The sequence below is a fragment of the Triplophysa dalaica genome, chromosome 25 (assembly GCF_015846415.1).
Source record: "Triplophysa dalaica isolate WHDGS20190420 chromosome 25, ASM1584641v1, whole genome shotgun sequence".
Lineage (NCBI taxonomy): Eukaryota > Metazoa > Chordata > Actinopteri > Cypriniformes > Nemacheilidae > Triplophysa > Triplophysa dalaica.
The window spans coordinates 2,419,819-2,441,054 of NC_079566.1; the positions used below are offsets into that span (position 1 = coordinate 2,419,819).

The following is a 21,236-nucleotide window of genomic DNA, read 5'->3' on the forward strand; positions in this document are numbered from 1 at the left end:
TTAGGAAAAATGTCAAAACAGAGGAAATACAGAGGATAATGACGCAATACACCAATGCTGCCATCTAGTGAGCAAAAATGAAAGGCACCTTTATGGCGTAAAGTCGTCTATAATTATTGGAGTATATGGAATATAACATTTTAAGAGGGAGATAGTAATGAAAAGACTAGTTTGTAAACTAGTAATCAATTACAGAAGATACATTTACACTGTAAAAATAACAGAAAATGTAAATGTTCTGCCAGTAGCCTAAATTCATCAATTTTACAGACATTTTCATCCTTCATATTAATAAAGTATATTGTGCACAAATTTCTTCACACTGAACAGAATCTTAAAGTATAGGCTAAACTTATTATTCAAAATCAACCTAAAATCTTGATGTTAAAACAAAATGTTAACTTGTTTATCAACCAAAAATGCACCATGCCGGACCTTCAGGACAATATTTAAGAAAATGTATATGCTATTAATATATATATTAATTTAGTATGCTAAAGAAGATCTTTCAAAGAATTTTGGCCTTCGAACAACAGCAGTGACTATTTACTTCTAATGTATGGACACAATATCAATAGGTACAGCCATCGTTTGGTTCCCAACACTCTTTATCTTATTTTTGTGTTCTGCTGAAGAAAGTCATACGGGTTTGAAATTAAAAGTGTTATGTAAGTACTATCCCTTAAGCCCATAAATAAACATTCTGTCATAATTGTCATCCTTATATCGGTCTTCTGTGAAACACAAAAGAAGATATTGTGAGAAATGTTCCAGTGGTTTTTGTGTCCACAGTGCAAGTCAATAGAGGACAATATTGTTTGGTTACCAACGTTCTTCAAAATCTTTCTTTGTTTTCTATAGATGAAATCATACATGTTTGCCGTGACTTAAGGGTGAGGAAATGATGTAATGATGAACCATCACTTTTAGCAGCATTCCAACAAAAGCTAAAAAATCCTGAGCCATCTGTTTACATCCTAACGGATTAAACCCTTTTACTCGGGCATGAGTGTCTGACACGACATCTGTCACTCACGAAGGGTCAGAAAGGGGCACAGGGACCTGAATGGAGACAGATGTTTTATAACCCTTGTATATGAGCCCAACAATAACTAGGGATCCTGAATGCAATGACCTCTCTCACTATAAGACAAGCATTTTTTTACGAACTGTTAACGGAAACCATCAACAACTGTTGCATAAAAATATTTTGATTACAAGGAGAGATTACGCAAACATGATGGGCATTAAAATGTGTAATTAATAACCTCATCTCTCTTTAGTACAATCGGAAGATGATGCAGAGAGAGAGAGAGAGAGAGAGAGAGAGAGAGAGAGAGAGATGTGGGTAGGGGGAAGGGATGGTTTGTGACGGTAAATACCCGGCTGTAACAACACACAACCGATCGGAAAGGCCAAAATTCAGCGTGTGTTTGTGGGTTACAGTCAGGACAGCAGAGGAACAAGTTGTTTCCACGAACCCAAAAATGTAACTTCATATTCAGCGTTTTTACAGATAATAGCAGCGCGTCTCATAATGCTGTAGATCAGTAAACGGCTATATTTGTCTGGATTAGGGCTCTTTAACACCTTTAAACTCTGGGAATTAGTTCTTTCACGTCGGACCTCCAATAGATCCGTGCTGATCTCGTTTTAGGCGTTTAGGGACACGGGTTTTGTTGTGCAGGAGCTCGAGAGCCAACAACAAAAGCGCTAGCACAGCCGGCTAGTCAAACACCGGTGTCTTTAATCATTTGCTGTTAAAATGCACCAGCGATGGACAACAGAATTAATTTGCCTTCATTATTAATGCGTTAACTCTACTGCAAACCTCATAGATGCATTCGATCATCCATGGGGTTAATATCATGCATTAGATGTGTAGGTTGACATATAGCGTTAGCTTGTTAGCACTAGCGGTTTCTTTGTTGTGGAAAAAAACCCGGTTTGCTTTGACGGCTTTTGCCTTTTTGCTAAGGGAAACTGTCGTTTTTATGACTTTAAATTGATTATTTTATTGCTTTTATTTTATTGTCTTTTATCGTTCGCACGTCATGTATTTTTAACTATCTTCCTTGTAGTGTTGCGTTAAGTGAGGTACACGAATAGCGTCTCTTTAAAAGAGAGCAACACAGAGACATACTGTATATAAATAACCATACAAAGCTACAAGTGGCACGTTTTATGCTTAGATAACGCTATAATGGCCTACACTTTAAGATCACAGAGGACCTGTTTGTTGCGGACACATATAATCTTCATTTTCATAGGTAAGAGATTTTATTTGTCGTTTTTCACTGTACTAATAATGGTTGGTTATGATTGTGTTTTGCACTGCATGCTACACAATAACACTTTATACAAGTATGATTTGACTCATGTATATCATTAAATGGAAGTGCCGTTATGGGAGTCACTTTGTTGGCCATTGTGTTTTTCCCCCTAATGTTTAAAATAGGCTTTGATTTTGTTTCTCCCATAAAGATGAAGTGTAACTCTTAAACCAACTCTTTCAAAGCTTCTTATATGTACGACCTGTGTGTTTGAGATCAGACCCTGGTAAATAAAGGGAACAAAGATTTGTTTACTGGATAATATAATACGCCCCCCCCCCCAATCTCTACACGTTGTTATGGGATTAAAAAAAAATCTTTTCGCTTTTGTTTGGAATTGTTAAAACTTTGCAGTTGGTTCTTAAAGTGCTTTTTACTATACACATTAGTTCCAAGCCGCTTTACAGTAATGAACAAGAAAAAATGGGAAGTTATGCAAATTCTAGCACATGAGTGGGTAAAATACAGGAAAGTGTTACACTTTAAATTACTTTGTTTTATGCACATAGCAGATTTTTTTGTATAAACCTATTTACAGACAGTGCATTACAAGATATCCTTTTTTTTTTAAAGGATGTGGGGATCAAAGCCATGATGATCTTTTGTGCTGTAAACAAAATGCTACGCCAATTGATCTACAGTAGTTAACTATGGGGCGGCCCCACTGGTGGGGAATAGAGACATGTCAAACTTGAGGAAATTTCATCACTTTTGTGACCTTCTCTATAAATTCCTTTATTTATTGACCATACACTCAATACAAAACAACAACACATTATAATGTAAGCCTTTCTCAAAACTAGGAATGTACCGCTATGTACATTTTGGCCGATAAACATAACCGATACTTCTTTAACATTGGAAGTCGATGACTGATGTATTGGCCGATATGCAGTATCTAAATATTAATATAAAATTCCCTAAGATTTTCCTGAAAATCATGTACGAAGCCTACTTTACACTAGTTAATGATTCTTTAACCTTTAAACTGTTCTAGTATATTTAATAAACAAATTATAGATGTCCACATTTTTTTTTTTCAATAGCCACATGTCTATCAGGTCTCAAGACAGAAAGCATTTCGACAGCAGTCTGAAATCAAACAAAATGCTTTTGTTCCTTTAATTTACACATTCATAAATACTGTATCTACATACTGTATTATATTTTGATAATAGCTGTAAGTAAAGGATCACGACAGAAAGACAGTACTGTACTGTATTTTAACTGCGAGCAGCGTGCAGATGATGAAGTTTAACCAGAGGAAATGATTTAAGAATTATCGGCTTTAATATATCGGCATAAAATTATTATCGGCCGATAACATTAAACACGACCATTTATCGGCGATACTGATATGGCCGATAATTTAATGTGCATCCCTAATTAAAACAACATCAGACTGCGAAGGGAATGTCACATGGAACCGTAATAGCCAACGAGAAAAATTATACATCAGAATGTTTGTTCAAGTGGAACAAAAACTTTAACATTGAGATACGGTAAGCGTAAATGGGTATCAAAGGTAGCAATGGATAAGTTTGACACCAGCAGACAAAACCAAGACAGACAGTGGACCTAAATTTATAACCATTTTGTTGGGGCGATTGGGGACAGGTGGGGCCTGGAACCCCTCACTAGATTCCAAAGTGGGCAATGACAGAAAAGTTTAAGAAACAATGAGCTACAGGAAGGAACACTTTCATATTTGCATGTCATATTTAAACTTTGAAATTCTTAAAGCCTCTATCCAGCCTTGAACATTTTGGCTGAAGGCGTTGGTTATTGAGTTATTAAGTGTCCTGAAGGACGGATCCATCTGTTCCACAAATCTGTTGCTAGTGATATTACAATAGACCTATTGATGTAGGCATCATCTGTACCCATCAGTTGTTGAACATTTGCTCTGCAGAAGGCTTTGCATTCCTGTGTTTGCATGTGGGCTGTTCCCCTTTTTGGTGTTCTCCCACAAGGCAATCAGCTGCTATACACAAACATCAGACAGAAGTGAGGGAAACCCCAGCAGATGAACAACATGCTCAAACAATGAGCGCTATTCGGGGTTTATCCCACGGACTGTTTTCAACATTCCACAATATATCTTCAAACCAAACATTTGTAATAACGTGACAAGTTAAAATCGTATCAGGGAAGCTAGCCGTATACTCTTGACTTAATCACCAGTGTTCTTCGTGGGTACATTTGGAGAGACACAGCCAGTTACCCATATTATTCAATATGTAGCATTTTTAAATGATTGTTTTGTGTGGATCTTTCAACCTTATGAAGCTAAGGAAAAAAAATTCAGTCTTTATCTCAAAACCCTGCTGAATCTGTTGATGCTATGCATTTGATTTACGGCTCTTTGCATCCTTTAGGTTGTCATTTGCTTTCTGCTGTACAGCATTGTCTTTTGCATCTTATTCAGAAAACCTTTTCTTTCTGTTGTTTCTATAGGACATGCGGTTTCTTTACAACACAGCGAGAATGTATATGTATCAGGGATGTCAAACGGTGAGTCTCGACTAATCCGTCATGATATAATCTTCTGAATATCCCTAAATTGAATGCAGATTAATGTCAAAAACAAAGATCAACAACATCAAAGTCCTCAAAAACAAAGCTCATAGCTTTTGACCAAGCCATGAACGTAAGGCATAAAATGGCTCATGATAGTTTACGATTGGGCCATTACACATTTCCTTTTGCCCGGTTAACTTTGTTATACAAATAATGCTAATTAGATGGTGGAATTCACATAATAAATTTACATCTCAGATTACAATTTCAGTGTTTTGGTATCATGTTTATTTAGCCAACAAATTAAAGGGGTCATTTTTTTTTTTCTAGTTTTACAATAATGTTATATAAATCATAGGGGTCCACATGATGTGTCTGTGAAGTTTCAGCTCAAAAAACACCACAGATCTTTAAATATATCATGTGCTACATGACCACTTTTACATGCGAGGAGAAACGCGCTGTTTTGGTGTGTGTCTCTAAATTTAAGGGAGCTGCTAGTCTCCGCCCCCTTTTCAGGAGAAAACACAGCCAGGGCTGTGAGCCTGTGCTTCCAACGACAAAACAATAAAGTATGGTCACATAAAGCGAACGAGAAACAAGGTCTCATCTTTGAACACCAAACACATTGTTTTCGATAAGCACACCGGTTTTCCCCGGGGGCCATTCTTGGGGTACGTCCCGTCACATTGTTCTGTGTTGGTTTGTGCCGCCAACAACAGAACAGTTTGTATGGTCTGCTACTTTTGCCATGGTGTTGGAACTCCATACATGCGTAATGGCGTCAAGGCAATTGGTGGACACGTTCAGAACAAGGGGCGGAAATATTTTAATAAGAACGGCTGTTTACGTCATTAAAACAGCAATTTCTGAAGCACTCCATTTCTCAAAGGCTTGCAGAGATAGGCTCACATTAAAAAAGGGAATTGTCTTTTTTCACGTTTTCTGAGACCCGATTTTAGCATTTAAACCTTGAAAAAGTCTGTTTTTCATGAAATCACCCCTTTAATAATGAGATGCTTGTTTAGAGATTTCGAGTTCCAACGTAGACCAGTTTTGCCTTAGATCTAGAAACCAGTTTTCACCCAAATTTAGCTTGGCTCGGGGTTCAATCAGTCTCTAATTCCATTATCAAATTTAATTTAGGATACTGCATGTGTTGACAGACAACCTGACAGTTCAGTAAAGTTTTGGAGCCAAGGTATTCTGGTTTAATCACCCAGAATACATCAGAATGCATGATCCTTCCTAACCATTATGTTGGTGTGGATTTCTTCAGCTTGTGGAGATGTGGCCGAGCAGGTCCGAGCCTCCAGTGGTGTAATAACCAGCCCTGGCTGGCCCTTTGAGTACCCGTCTCACATGAACTGCAGCTGGAACATCAGGGCCAACCCTGGAGAGATCATCACAATCAGGTAACGCTACATTTACATTTAGGCATTTGGCAGACGCTTTTATCCAAAGCGACTTACATTGCTTTTATTCTATACATTTTACATAGGTATTTGCATTCCCTGGGATCGAACCGGGGGATTAACGCAATGCTCTTACCACTGAGCCACAAGAAATCTGTAACATTAAAAGCAATGTTCCCTTTCTGTCGGTCTCTCGACGTTGTGTCGAGAACGACAGATGGGGTTCGCCCTTGAGAACCAATAAACTCTGACTACTATAGAAAAGGCCAATGAAATTTGGCGAATGCAATTTGCATGCCGGGCTCCGCCCCCGGAAATCCGGTATAAAAGGAGGCCGGCGTGCAGCATTCACTTACCTTTTGTTCTTCAGAGCCATCGCTCATGAGTACAACTCAGGATTCAATCCTCTACAACTACACGCTGGTGCTACGACGTGTTACAGCGGATCGTCCCTTCCTGCAGCGACCTTCCCCTGGGCGTCTCGGCGGTTCCGGAGGTGTTAGAGATTTTTTCTAAAAGTCCTTTTCAGGACTGACTGAGCATTCTCCAGCGCGGCATGTCCCGCTGTTCTCTTGGGTGCGGCACCCTCATCGAGGAGGGGGATGGACACGATCGCTGCATTAGGTGTCTGGGCGTCCAGCACACTGAAGCAGCGTTCGTTGACACATCTGCCTGCACTGCGGGCAGATTGTCATTCAGAAGTTGCGGTCACGGGTGGCTGTCTTCCTACGGGAACCAGCCACCATTTCGTCTGCTACCCGGGCTGTGACATCTGTGGCTACGGCCCCGATGAACACCCACGTTAGCAGCGTTAGTGATATGGGGAACTCTGCGAACGTAAACCCGCCAGCCAAGTGCTCACGGGCCGATCGCACCCCGATTCGCTCTTCTGAACGTTCCCCAACCGGCGGTGGCATACCGTCCGGATCCTCACGCACACACTCGGAAACGATGTGTGACGTAGATGAGATGTCGCTCGCAGCATCGGAGGGAGACTGGCATCCGACTCTGCCGAATCCAAACTCCACCCCCAGCGGTCGAGTTCAGGAGGAAGCAGAAGTGATGTCATCCGTGCTAACCCGGGGATGCGTGGTTCCCGAGGTCGGTGCGCGGTGCAAACCGCGCCCACCCCGGGTGCCATGTTTTTCCCGGAGGTGCATGAGGAGCTGTGTAAAACTTGGAACGCTCCACTCACGGACCGTTCCAGTGAAACCAGCTCTGGCTCCCTTACTTCCCTCGATGGTGAGGCAGCCAAGGACTGCGTCAAGATCCCCCGGGTGGAACGTCCGCCCGCGGTGCACCTGTGCCGCGGACGGCTACCGCCTGGGGGGGGATCGACCACTCCTACCGTCCAAAGCACGTAAGACTTCGGCATCACTGGTGTCGAAAGCTTGCGATGTTGCGGGCCAGGCTGCCTCCTCTCTCTATGCCTTGGCCATCCTGCAGGTCCGCCAGGCCAGGGCGTTGAGAGGGCTCCACGAGGGTAAGGCCGACCCGGGTATAATGCAGGATCTCCGTGGCACCGCTGACAGCGCTCTACGGGCGACTAAGGCGGCGGCACGGGCCCTGGGTCGGACGATGTCCACGGTAGTGGTCCAGGAGAGACACCCCCGGCACCCCTTGTGCAGAAGAGTGACAGCAAGGAAGTCCGCTTTCTTGATGCACTCATCTCGCAGGGTGGGTTGTTGGTAACACCGTCGAGGACTGCGCTCAGCAGTTTTTTGACGGCGAAGCAGACAGTGGCAATTAACCACATTTTTTTCACGCCGCGACTCGGCCGCCTACAGGCCTCCGAGATCTCACGTGACGTCTGCTTCCCTGCAACCCAGGACCCTTTCGACATCGGCTCCGGTTCCTGTGCCCCCACAGGCGGCACCCCGGAAGCAGAGGTCGAGGGGGAAACCTCCACCCCGTCAGCAACCTCCTCGCGAGAAGGGACACTGACGGGAAGACCCCAGGGAGAACAACATCGGGCCCGAACCCTCACAGCCACGGCTCTGATCGGTCGGTACGGGACGACTCCTGCCTCGTCACCAAAGCCGGGCCCTTGTTAGGGCTTGGCGCCCACTTACTCACTGAGTTTTCTGTTCTCCCCGGGTTTACTTGCAGCCGATCGCACACTCCACTGGACTGTGCTCGGCGAACCGACCTCACACCCTGGCGAGGCGTGAGGTCGTAGACATACGACAGCCGTCACCACTCTCAAACCGACAGTGCGTGCCGTTGTCCCGCCAGGCAGGTAAGTAGGCGGAGCAAACCTTCCCTCCGGGGACTCCCCACGACATGGTTAGCTCCGCCAGCCGACGAACCACCCCCCGTGGGAATGATGAAGCAGACCGTCCCCTTGGTCACCCTGTCACAGTCCCTGGGAGCTCGAGAGCTGCCCACACTGTCTCGCTGGCTAATGAGGGCGGTCCGTCTTGGTTACTCGATCCAGTTCGCCAGAGACTCACCCAAGTTTCGGGGCATCATCTCTCCCTCTGTCAGAGGCAGGGACGCATCCGTACTTCGGGTAGAGGTCACCACCCTTCTGGCAAAACAGGCATCGAGTTCGTCCCTCAAAACCAAGATGTTCAGTGGGTCACCACCCGCACTTCATCGTTCCCAAGAAAGACGGCGGGTTGCCCCCAAAGGCTGCGTACCCTGAACAGAGCACCTTCACAAGCTGCCATTCAGGGTGCTCACACAGAGGCGCGTCCTGACATCTATGAGGTGTCAGGATTGGTTCGTGGCAATCGACCTGAAGGACGCTTACTTTCATGTCTCGATCCTCCTCGACACCGGCCGTTCCCACGGTTCGCGTGCGAGAGGCGGGCATATCAGTACAGAGTCCTCCCTTTCGGTCTGTCCCTGACCGCCCTTTCTCCCTGAGAGGAGGAAGGCGAGCGGGTACTAAACTATCTCAGCGACTGGCCTATCTTGGCACACTCGCGAGATCTGTTATGTACACAAAGGGACCTGGTGCTCCGGCACCTAGGTCGATTGGGACTCCAGGTCAACCAAGAGAGGGGCAAGCTCTCCCCAGTGCAGAGCATCCTCTTTCTCGGTATGGAACTCAACTCTGTCACCATGTCGGCACACCTGTCCGCAGTTGTGCCCAACCAGTGTTGAACTGTCTGAAATGAACATTTTAGGCAGACAGCGGTCCCCCTGAAACAATTCAGAGGCTCCTGGGACACATGGCGTCCTCGCGGGTTAATACCCCTCGAGTTGATGCACATGACACCGCTCCAACACTGGTTTCAGAGTCGAGTTCCGAGGAGAGCGTGGCACACCGGCAGCAGGCGCATGGTGATGCCGCCCTGCTGCCGACGCACCATAACCCCTAGTCTTTATGACTTTTTCGACGGACTCAGGTCCCTCTGAGCAGGTTATGAGGCAGGTCGTGGTGACGACTGAAGTCTCCCTGCAGGGGTGCGGTGTAGTGTGCAACGGGCACGCAGGTGGGGTGTTGGACGAACCCCCGCCTGCGCTGGCATATCAATTGCCAAGAGTTGTGGGCTATGCTACTTGCACTGAGCAGGCTACGGCCTCTCGTGCGAGACATGCACGTGCTGTTCCGAGGACAGCACTATAGCTGTAGCGAATACAGATCGTCAGGGTGGCGTTCGCACACAGCAGCTAAACACAACTTGCTCGACGCCTCCTCCGGTGGAGTCAACAGGTGACTCGTTCCCTGCAGGCCACACACCCCGGGCAAACTGAACTAGACAGCCGACGTGCTTTCTCGCCAGTTTATGCCTCGTGGATAGTGGCGACTCCACCCCCGTGCAGTCCAGCTCATTTGGAGGCTGTTCGGGTAGGCCCAGGTAAAACCTGTTCACCTCCCGTAACACCACCATTTGCCCGCTTGATAGTCCCTGCCCTCGGCACGGATATCCTTGCGCACAGCTGGCCGCGGGATGGGCGGAAGCACACCTTCCCCCCCCCAGGAGCCTTCTTGTACAGACTCTGTGCAAGGTCAGGGAGCTGGAGCACCAAGTGTTATTGGTTACACCACACCGGTCTAACCGCACTTGGCCTCAGAGCCGATGCTCTGGACAGCGACTCCCCCTGAACCATTCCCCTGACAGAGGACCTGCTCTCTCAGTGGAAGGACACGTTCTGGCATCCCAGATCAGACCTCTGGAACACCCATGTCTGGTCTCTAGATGGGACGAGAAGATCCTAAGATGGCTACTCCCCCTATACGGCTGAGACCATCACCCATCTACACGGTTACACGCCTCTAGACGGTGCCTCTTCTCGTCCTGGTGTCTTTCTCAACGAGAAAGACCCACTGAGGTGCTTGATCAGGATTGTGTTCCCCTTCTCACGAGACTGGAGACTAACATCTCCCTTCCACACTGAAAGTGTATGTAGTCGCTATTGCCACTCATCACGACTCAGTCGGTGGAAAGTTTCTAGGGCAACACGACCTGGTCACCAGGTTCCTAAGCAGCGAGAGGGCGGAATCCGCCTCATCTCCGCTCCATACCCTCTTGGGACCCTAAGTGGTCCTGGGGAGCCTCAGGGCCCCCCAAAGAGCCCCTCGGAGGTTCCGATCTTCCTCATAGAGTAAGACGGCCCTCCTGACAGCGCTCACTTCCTTCAAGAGGGTAGGGGACCACCGAGCATCCTCCGTGTCCCTGGATTGCCTTAAACTCGGCCCTGGAAACTCTCACGTTATCTTGAGACCCAGGCCCGGATGCGTGCCCAAGAAGTTCCCACTACTCCCTCCGGGGCCAAGTGGTGAACTTGCAGGCGCTCCCCATAGGGGAGGAAGACCCAACCCGACTAGTGTTGTGTCCAGTACGTACTGGACCGCACGCAGAGCTCTGAAGCTCTGACCAGCTCCGTGTCTGTTGGAGGACAGCAGAAGGGGAAGGCTGTCTCCAAACAGAGGCTGGCGCACTGGGTCGTGGACGCCGTTACGACGGCATTCCGATCTCAGAATCTCCCATGCCCATTGGCAGTGAGGGCTCACTCCACACGGAGTTTAGCCACCTCCTGGACACTGGCAGAAGCGCCTCTCTAGCAGACATCTGTAGAGCTGCGGGTTGGGCTATGCCCAAACACCTTCGCAAGGGTTAACAACCTTCGCGTAAACCCGGTGTCAGCCCACGTCCTGCGTGGCGACATGTAGGACTGGCATCCGGGGGGGCGTATGCCTGCGAAAGCACCTTTCCACCCTCTAACATGTTGGGTCAGTGTGCTATTTACCTTTTCTTCTTACCCGAACACATCGCTAAGAAACTGGTACCTCACCAGCCTCCCTTCTTACCCAGACACTGGTTAAGAATAGGCATTCCATCCATCACCAAACAAGCACCCCCTGGGGGCTGGCTGGGCAGAGCAGCCTTCCCCCTTAGGCCGGGATACCATGTGAGCTATCACAGATAGCTCTAACCGGACCTAGTGCTACCGGACGTCTGTAACACCCCCTCCGTGGGCTGTTCCGTCTGATGTATCCTCATGAGAATGGTTCCCACTCCTGGTAACCCATGAGCTTCCCCAGGTGGGCCTCCACCTCGCGGTTAACTACTCAGTCCGCACGTTCCATGCGTTCTCCTCCAAGGACGAGACCATACCTATATCCACCATATTACTCCCCACGGGTAGGAGGTGGCCTCTGTAGCGCTTCCCTGATTAAGAGTCGCGCTTACCCGGTGTAAACTGATCTGGACGGCCTCTCGCCTATAGAGAGCTAAGGCCCCGTCCGTGAAAGTTACCGGTCAGGGCTGTACCCATCTTTCTCCAAGAAAGCTCTGGAACCCCCCGACCACCACACTGGAAGGTTACAGTCTCACGAAAGCTTCGAGATGACACGCCCAGGCTTGTTACCGTCGCTTCGCTAGAGATTGTGACGCGATACAGCGTTGTGGCGTTTTCCATAGGCAACCCCATCTGTCGTTCTCGACACAACGTCGAGAGACCGACAGAAAGGGAACGTCTTGGTTACGTATGTAACCTCAGTTCCCTGATGGAGGGAACGAGACGTTGTGTCCCTTATGCCACGAACACGTATCGTATTCTGCTGCAGTTTGAGAGGTCTCAGGCTCTTCAGAACAAAGGTAAGTGAATGCTGCACGCCGGCCTCCTTTTATACCGGATTTCCGGGGGCGGAGCCCGGCATGCAAATTGCATTCGCCAAATTTCATTGGCCTTTTCTATAGTAGTCAGAGTTTATTGGTTCTCAAGGGCGAACCCCATCTGTCGTTCTCGACACAACGTCTCGTTCCCTCCATCAGGGAACTGAGGTTACATACGTAACCAAGACGTTTGTTAGGGTTGGGCTGATACACAATGCTATCGTCCATCTCCGTTGGCCAACAGACACGAGGATGTTGAGCCGGCATCGTGATTTCAACAAATGTTTCACTTTCGTCACGTGGCTCTCGCTGCTCTGTGCTGCGTTGCAAATCACGTTTTAAACAAAAGTGAAAAAGGCTAACGCCATAAAACCTCCCACTGTACAGATCTATGCCGATTTGGTAGACATCGCCCAACCCTTGATGACACGCACCTGAATTGAACTGCCCAGCTTGCGCTGTATAAACTTAAAGATATGTCCCTGCGCAGCTCGTGCCAGACACACCTCACTTTATTACGCTGCAGGATGATGTCATCGGCAATTACGATATTTTACTGTAGCCATCGTCTGATGCCAATTTGTTAGACCAACCCTAAAGTTTGTAAAAAAAAGATCAAGATCATAAGTATAAAACATTTCCCCCAAAGAAGTTTGTGATTACCAAAAATTACAGGTTTTATCAATTTAAGTCAATTATACTTACACTCCATATTGAAAGGTGGTTTTAAGTCTGGTTGCTCTGTTCCAAAATCTGAATTTTCATCTGTATTCTTATTTAAGCTATAAAACATTCTGCAGATGTGGCACATTGCAGATCTATTTGTTTTATCAATCACTGCTGTACATGTAATGCATCCCCTCATTTTTTATTTAGTTTATATTTGGAATTTGCACTTAACTCTTTCACCGCCATTGATGAGTTATCTCGTCATTTAAAAGAAAAACGGTTCCCCGCCAAAGACAAGTTTTTATGGCAATCAGTGTTTGTACTGTTATACAGCAGGTGGCGCTATTACACACCTTTTGGAAGAAGTACAAAATCCCAGAACCTAGAACGTATCTGTTTTAGCGGTTTGAGTTCTGAGTGGAATCTGGGCGAAATCTTTGACAAAAAACGTTAATTATCTCAGCTGTTTAATCAAAGTGATGCATTTTTGAAGAAACCTACCCACATCTAAGTAGTGATAAAAAAACGAACAAATGAAGATAGAAGAATATGGTTTCTTTTGGATAAAAGCTGAGACTCTGTTCTTTCATTTGACATATTGTTTGTCCATATATTCTTTACAGAAAATTTACTGTGAGCCATTAAAGTTGGGTGAAAATGTTAAAAAACGCTGGAGTAGGCTGGCAACTTTTAAAAAAAAAAGGCTGGCGGGAAATGAGTTAAAGGGGTTCATAGGTTTTTGGCGAAAAGTTATTGCCACCTCAAACAAACTCCTTTGAACTGGTGCTTTTTTTTGAATTTGTGTTCTCCATCTGCACAGCTCCTGAACTGATTTGTCTCAGCCTGTGTATTTGTTTGGATCTTCATCTGAACATTATGTCCATGGTTACCCAAGCAGAAATAGACCCAATGGGTATTTTCTTCCACAGGATGTTATTTTGCGGCAAAAACAGCAACTCACTAATTCTCCCAGTGGGAACGGCTTGTCTTAAAAGTATTCTTGGCCTGATTTTCATTGAGACATGTATCCCACAAGTTATGGCAAGCTCACACTACGTGATTTTTGGCTGGATTTTGCTGTTGCGGACTGGTTTCCAAGGTCGGCGTTAAAACCCACGGATTGTGACCAAAATCTGTGCTCGTTTTGCCGAAGCAGCTGCTCCTCGACCAAGGTCTTGTTGTTAGTACACTTTGTCTGCATCGTGTTGTGTAGTGCATGTGCTGCTACAACAAGAAGATGAAGCATAACAAGAAACCTTGTTGTGTAATGTAAGCGCCGAAGCAATTCACGTAGTGTCAGCCTGGCTTTTCATCGCTTACATTTTACAGGTCTTTAGTTTGATAAACCTGCTTGAAATGATGACGTTTCGTAATCACAGGAATGCTGGTTTATGTGTAACCCAACCATAAAAATCTTTCGGTCTATTAGTTTTCAGGACTTCGAGATTCAGAGCTCGCACCGATGTGGTCTGGATTGGATCTCCATTGGAACCTACAAGAACCTGGATGGGTACCGGGCATGTGGCTCGTCCATTCCAGCCCCATACATCTCCTCTCAAGATCACGTGTGGATCAAGTTCCACTCTGATGACAGCATGACTGGAAAGGGCTTCAGGCTTTCTTACATAACAGGTAGACCACTATTTATAACCTTTTGTAGACAAACGTCGCATCACAGAGGATGCTGTTACTTAGCTGTCTCATTCTGTTTGATGCTGGCATACGACACTCATACAGTCGCTCTCTTAAAGGTCCAGTGTGTGATTTTTGGGATGATCTATTCATAGAATTGCAATATACATAGCCTATTACATTAGAATTAACTGTTTCTATCTACATACACCGCTGGTCTACTTGCATGTAATTCACCATGTTCTGTCAACTGACATAGTGTTTCGAAAGAGAGGGGTGGAGTGAGCGCTTTGTTGCAATTCGCAACCTTGCCGCTAGATTTCACTGACTGGACCTTTAACATCCCGGGCCAGTAAGCAGTCATGTAGGAACTACACAAGTCTCTAGCAAACCTCTGGCGACATGCAAAAACCATTCAGAAATGTATTAATTCAATTGATTTTAGTTTATATATATGCATGTAATATTTGTATTTTGTAGGGAAATCGGAGGAGGCCAGTTGCAAGCCAGACCAATTCCACTGTGCCAACGGCAAATGTATCCCAGAATCATGGAAGTGCAACACTATGGACGAATGTGGTGATAATTCGGACGAGGAGCTGTGCGTGCAGCCCAACCCCTCTGCGTTCTTCTCCTTCCAACCATGCGCCTTCAATCAGTTTCCCTGCCTCTCGCGCTACACCCGCGTTTACACCTGCCTGCCAGAGTCGCTCAAATGCGACGGCAGCATCGACTGTCAGGACCTGGGCGATGAGATCGACTGCGACGTGCCCACCTGCGGTGAGTGGCTGCGTAACTTCTACGGCACTTTCAGCTCACCCAACTATCCCGACTTCTACCCGCCCGGCAGTAACTGCACCTGGCTTATTGACACCGGCGACCACCGGAAGGTTATCCTGCGTTTTATGGACTTTAAACTGGATGGCACAGGCTACGGAGACTTTGTTAAAGTGTACGATGGGCTGGAGGAGAACCCCAGGCGACTGTTGCGGGTTTTGACTGCCTTCGACTCTCGAGCGCCCGTAGCGGTGGTGTCGTCCTCAGGACAGCTCAGGATCCATTTTTATGCAGACAAAATCAATGCGGCCCGTGGCTTTAACGTTACTTACCAAGTCGATGGCTTCTGTCTGCCGTGGGAGATTCCTTGTGGTGGGAACTGGGGTTGTTACACCGAGCAACAACGATGTGACGGCTACTGGCACTGCCCCAACGGACGGGATGAGCTCAACTGCAGCAACTGCCAGGAGGATGAGTTCCCGTGCTCTCGAAATGGCGCATGCTACCCACGCTCTGACCGCTGCAACTACCAGAACCGTTGCCCAAACGGCTCGGACGAGAAAAACTGCTTTTTCTGCCAGCCCGGAAACTTTCACTGCAAGAATAACCGCTGCGTGTTTGAAAGCTGGGTATGCGATGCCCAAGATGATTGTGGGGATGGAAGCGACGAGGAGAGCTGCCCGGTGATCGTTCCCACGCGAGTCATCACTGCCGCTGTCATTGGGAGTTTGATCTGCGGCCTGCTGCTGGTCATCGCTTTGGGCTGCACATGCAAACTCTACTCGCTTAGGATGTTTGAGCGAAGGTAAGCGAAGCGGATTAATTTAATATAAATTATTATATTAACTTTCAGTTAGAAATGTGTTAGAAATAGCATTATGGCTATTATTTTGTTTTAGGAGTTGGGTTTTTGTGTCTTTTACAATTCAAATGACAGCCAATACAATATGGGTTTGCACTTGCAGGTCGTTTGAGACGCAGCTCTCCAGGGTGGAGGCGGAGTTACTGAGAAGAGAAGCTCCTCCTTCATATGGTCAGCTGATCGCTCAAGGCCTGATCCCACCAGTAGAGGATTTTCCTGTTTGCTCTGGAAATCAGGTATTAAATATTAAAATGGGTAAAAAAAAGAACAGTTTGTGAATTAGTTTTAAAGATTTTGTATATTTGTTGAAGTCCAGCTCAACATTGCAGTGACAGACTGAAAATTACTTGCAATGTCATTTTATAAAACCTGTTATCCCAGATTGGGTCAAAATTACAAATGTTAAAAAGTCTTTACCCCGTCATAAGAAAAATTAACATTCGGATGCAAAAAAAAAACATGGGGAGTTTTGATGCTGCTGCCTGATCAGTCAAATGTAGAAGTTTGGCTTCAAGAATACATTTTATTTTTTAGTTTGCGAAATGTTGCTGTAGTAGAATCAAAGTTGGTATCATGAGTTGTCAAATTTAGCTCCCGTTGATTTAGTAGAAACCATTGTCACTAACGCTCTATTTCTTTTACATTTAGGCATCCGTTTTAGAAAATCTGAGATTGGCAGTTCGATCTCAACTGGGATTCACCTCAATCCGACTCCCCACCACAGGACGTCACGGAAACATCTGGAGACGCTTGTTCAATTTCACACGTTCGCGGCGGTCTGGTTCTCTCGCCCTGGTTTCTGCAGACACCGAAGAAGGAGCAGTTGGCAGCGGTTCAGCGCGTGAACCAGAGAGGCTTGGCTCTCACCGTGGGCTCCTGCCCCTGGACTCCGATGACACAGACACAGAGAGCGAGCACCATTCCCGCAGGGATGTTGCCGGGGCTGTTGGAGGCCTGATGTCTCCCCTGCCGCAGAAAACTCCCCCCACCTCCGCAGTGGAAGCCATCGTCTCGGTCTCTGCCAGCTCGGCTCCGCTGGTCAGCCATGAGAGCAGCATCTCTGAGAGTATTTCAGAAAGTTCTACAGTGTCCGGACCTTCATGCCCTGCCTCCTTGGTCTCTACTGCAAGGAGCCCGTTCAGCTCCGCTTTAAGCCGTGTCACTCGCAGTCTGCGCTGGATCCGTTTCTCCCTCAGTAGCTCTGGAGATGGAGGATCAAATGGCGTAGGACAGAATCACAGCCCGTTGCGCCAGCTGGAGCAGGGAAGCGCGGGCTCTGCCGGTGCCACCGCCAGGGGCGAGGAGGAAGATGATGTGGAACTTCTCATTCCAGTCTCCGACAACGGATCACTGGACAGTGATGAGTGTACCAGGCCCCTGCTGGAACCAGGTCTGGAGCATGCCTTCGGACCTCACCTGGCACCAGCTGCCGTCTCTCTCAGAGGCCGCGTGGTGGGCAGAGACGGGCCCTGCGAACACTGTGGAATTGTCCACACAGCACGGATCCCTGACGGATGCCTGGAGGCGACAGCAAAAACGGAAAGCAGTGACGATGAGTTACTGCTGCTTTGTTAAGACTCGGTACATGACCCATATGACTCTAAAGCGCCCCTGCTCACAGCTTGCCGCTTCTTATATCACCTGCTAGTGGAACAGAGGACCGGTGTGTCCTCTTAGAAAACAAAGAGCTGCAGAATTCAGATACTTTTTAAGATCGGTCTGCAAGAATGAGACTGAAGAGTACGAGAGCTCCCCACACTCCCTTCCACTGTGCAATATAAGTATTTGTTAAGATGTTTACCAGGTCAAAGTCTATTTTTCTGACGATCAAAAATAATTATCATGTCAAATTAAATCACATAGAGAGAGAGAGAGACACTCTGCAGTTCTTTATCCGGGAAAGCAGCACAAATAAATGCATCTATCCTGAGTAGTGTGGAGCGACGAAGGAATGAATGCATACAAGCTCCACAGGAGATTTGTTATCTAACCTTTAAGTTATTTGTACTTTGATGTCAAATATTTTTTTGTTTCATTTAAAGAATGGTTCAGGCAAAAATGTGTCCGTTGCCTGACGGGTCCCTTTCCCAGATTTCACGAAAGAAAGTGCTACGGGTTTAAAGTCATGGTACACGATAGCGTTAGGGGTATAGATAATGGCAGAATTTTCATTCTAGCTTGAACCGTTCCTTAAACTGAAAGAAAAAAAGTGGGAACTCAAATAAGATTATTACAATTTTGCATTGCTAAAGCGGTACGAGGCATGTTACATGCAATTATTGGCAAAGGACATATATTTATAAGAGTGTAATCGGAGAGGGAGCTATTATTTTTAATGGAAATTGCATTGTATAACAGGCATTTTTGTTTTTTGTATTTATTTTGTTACCTTAAACATTTTGGTAACCCTATCGTTTCGGTACTGAGAATTCTTGTGTGAGTGTGTATATTTATTATGGTTTTCATTTCAATAGCGTTTACTTGAAAAGCATGTCCAGCGGTCTTGTGCTTAGTTTATCCCATTTCATAATGCGATGTTAATAATATATAGATATAAACACATACACAGACACACACACACACATGCACATACACACACATAAATATATATATAAAAAGACAACTGTTTACTGCACTATGAGAATAAAGTGTTCATCCCACGTGTTTGTGTCTGATATTTTCTCTCTCTTTTTTGAGTCCCGCATGTGCCATTTGGATCCAGGAGTCAGTATTGAAACATTGTAGCTAGCAAACACAAATAAACTACAGTGTTCAGGTTAACCACAAGATGCGGTTGTATGCATGAGTAGATGAGATAGGTACACTTTTATCTAAGTAGCAAACACTTTGTAACGAGACACTACAATAAGTAACGAGAATCTCGACCGAAGGGAAAAACTAAACATTAAACACAACGTTTCTCATCATATAGAGGTCTGGAGGTCATGTAACCCATTCTCTACACCAGGGGTTTTCAAACTGTGGTCCGGGGATCCCCGGGGGGCCTCCAGAAGGTTCCAAGGGATTTTCGTTAAAAGGATATAACATTGTGTTTGATGCCATAAGGGGCATAGCAGAGAATCACGGACCCTGTGCAAAGGCAATGTATGGGGCCCCTCGCTATGCATCAAGTAAATTGTTGTATTTATTTATTTATAATTATAGTGATATACTTAAATCTAAATAGATTACCTCAGGATTCCCTTAAACATGAATTGACAGTTTAACTATATTTACACATTTAAGTATTGAACAGTTCAATTCTAGTACTAGAGCTGCACAAATGGTAGTAATAATGCCACTTCATGATTGTTACTTAGATTGTAAATTAATATTTCCTAGAAAGTTGAACGCCAAGTCGAGTATGTCAAGAGAAAATTTCTCACCTAAAAAAGCATAAATACACCAGCACATCTTGTTTTTACTTACATATTTATTGACCTTTTTAACTTTAGCATGATATTATTTTTAAAATATTTTTATATAGTATTATTGATAAAATGAAAATGTCAGAAGAACTGCCTCAACGTTGTACATTTCCAAAGTTTACCTCAATACGCACATAAAAACAAAAAGCAAGAGATATTTATTCCTTCATGCACTTGGTAGTATGGTGTTCATTGTTTTCAAATGATTGTTTTAAAGTAAGCAACCTGGCAGGGTTGCCACTTTTAACACAAAAAAATAAGAGACACATACCGCGGGGGCCACATCCCTCCGGGGCCAAGGCCACAGTGATTACAGGACCAATGGAATACCAGTGGTAATAAATCACAACTTAAAATATGTTTTCAGGAAAGTATGAACACTGAGACATTATAATAAACCTTCTTTTATTGAAATCTGTGTGAACAGATGCAGTCAGTCTATCTCTTTTACAACTCAACAGACTTCTCTAATGATCATATAATCATAGCTGAGAGGAGAAATTACGAACTTGAGCAATATTAAAGGGTGGTATTGATCTCAGAGTTTGGCTAAAATATTTGTCATTGTTTGAAGTAACACCTATCCAAACATTGAAACAGCACATACATAAACCAACTTCAAAAAGTAAAGTGTTATTTTCTCATTTTAAAATATTGAAAGTTGCAATTTACTAGTTTTTTTCTTCACATGCATCATTATATGTTGTTTATTAATGTTTCATGTAATAAATTAATGCTTATGTGTTTGACTTAACCTAAAAAAATCACAGTTTTACATTGTAATGTGATCCATTTACATTGTAATTTACAGAATGTTTTTTATTTACAATTTGTGTGTGAACACCAGGGGCCTGTACCATGAATGTTGCAGAACAAACTCAGGGTTACAGGATTAGTTTTGGGTTGCCAAAACCAAACCAACGTGATCAAGGTTTGTTGGTACCATGAAGCAGCTCCAGGAGTTTCTTTGTCAACTCAAGCTTTGATCCTGAAGCTAAGATTAGTCTGTGCGCGCGTGCACATGAATGAGTGATGTCGGGATCGCTAAACCAATCGCGTTCAACATGGATAGAGGGAGTTCCGTAGGTTTCTTAGGAAATAATTATGCGCAAATATTAGTAACACAAAAATGTATCTCAGCCACTCAGTTATACTGTTTCTGCTGTCTACACAAGAGAGAACGGTTTCAGAAACACTGCTGATTAAATTAATGCACAAGTTGAATGACTATATTGTACACACATTTACTGTAGTATACTGAAGTAAGGTAAATATTACAGTAATGTAATATGATGTGTGTTATGTGTGTGTGTGCCCCAACAGTGGATGAACATATCCTGCTAACATTAGTTATCATTTAGTTTACCTTTATTAATGAGGATGAAGCACATGATGAAGTGAAACGATCTGTGTGCTGACAAAGTTAAAGAGATAAATGTACTGAACTATTCATTATGACACAAGTGTGAATGTGAGGATTTATATTTTATGTTACTGGTGTCTCTGTTGTTGTAGGACATTTCACAACC

General features: G+C 45.2%; 1 protein-coding gene across 1 annotated transcript; it reads left to right on the top strand.

The window, feature by feature from the left end:
* The first annotated feature begins 1,341 nt into the window (after positions 1-1,341).
* On the top strand, positions 1,342-18,939 carry lrp12 (low density lipoprotein receptor-related protein 12). Its single transcript, XM_056741365.1, has 7 exons — positions 1,342-2,270; positions 4,791-4,847; positions 6,133-6,268; positions 14,438-14,640; positions 15,121-16,222; positions 16,383-16,515; positions 16,928-18,939. Exons 1-7 carry the CDS (start codon positions 2,204-2,206, stop codon positions 17,852-17,854), a joined length of 2,625 nt encoding a protein of 874 aa, XP_056597343.1. The 5' UTR covers positions 1,342-2,203; the 3' UTR covers positions 17,855-18,939.
* The last annotated feature ends 2,297 nt before the right edge of the window (positions 18,940-21,236 follow it).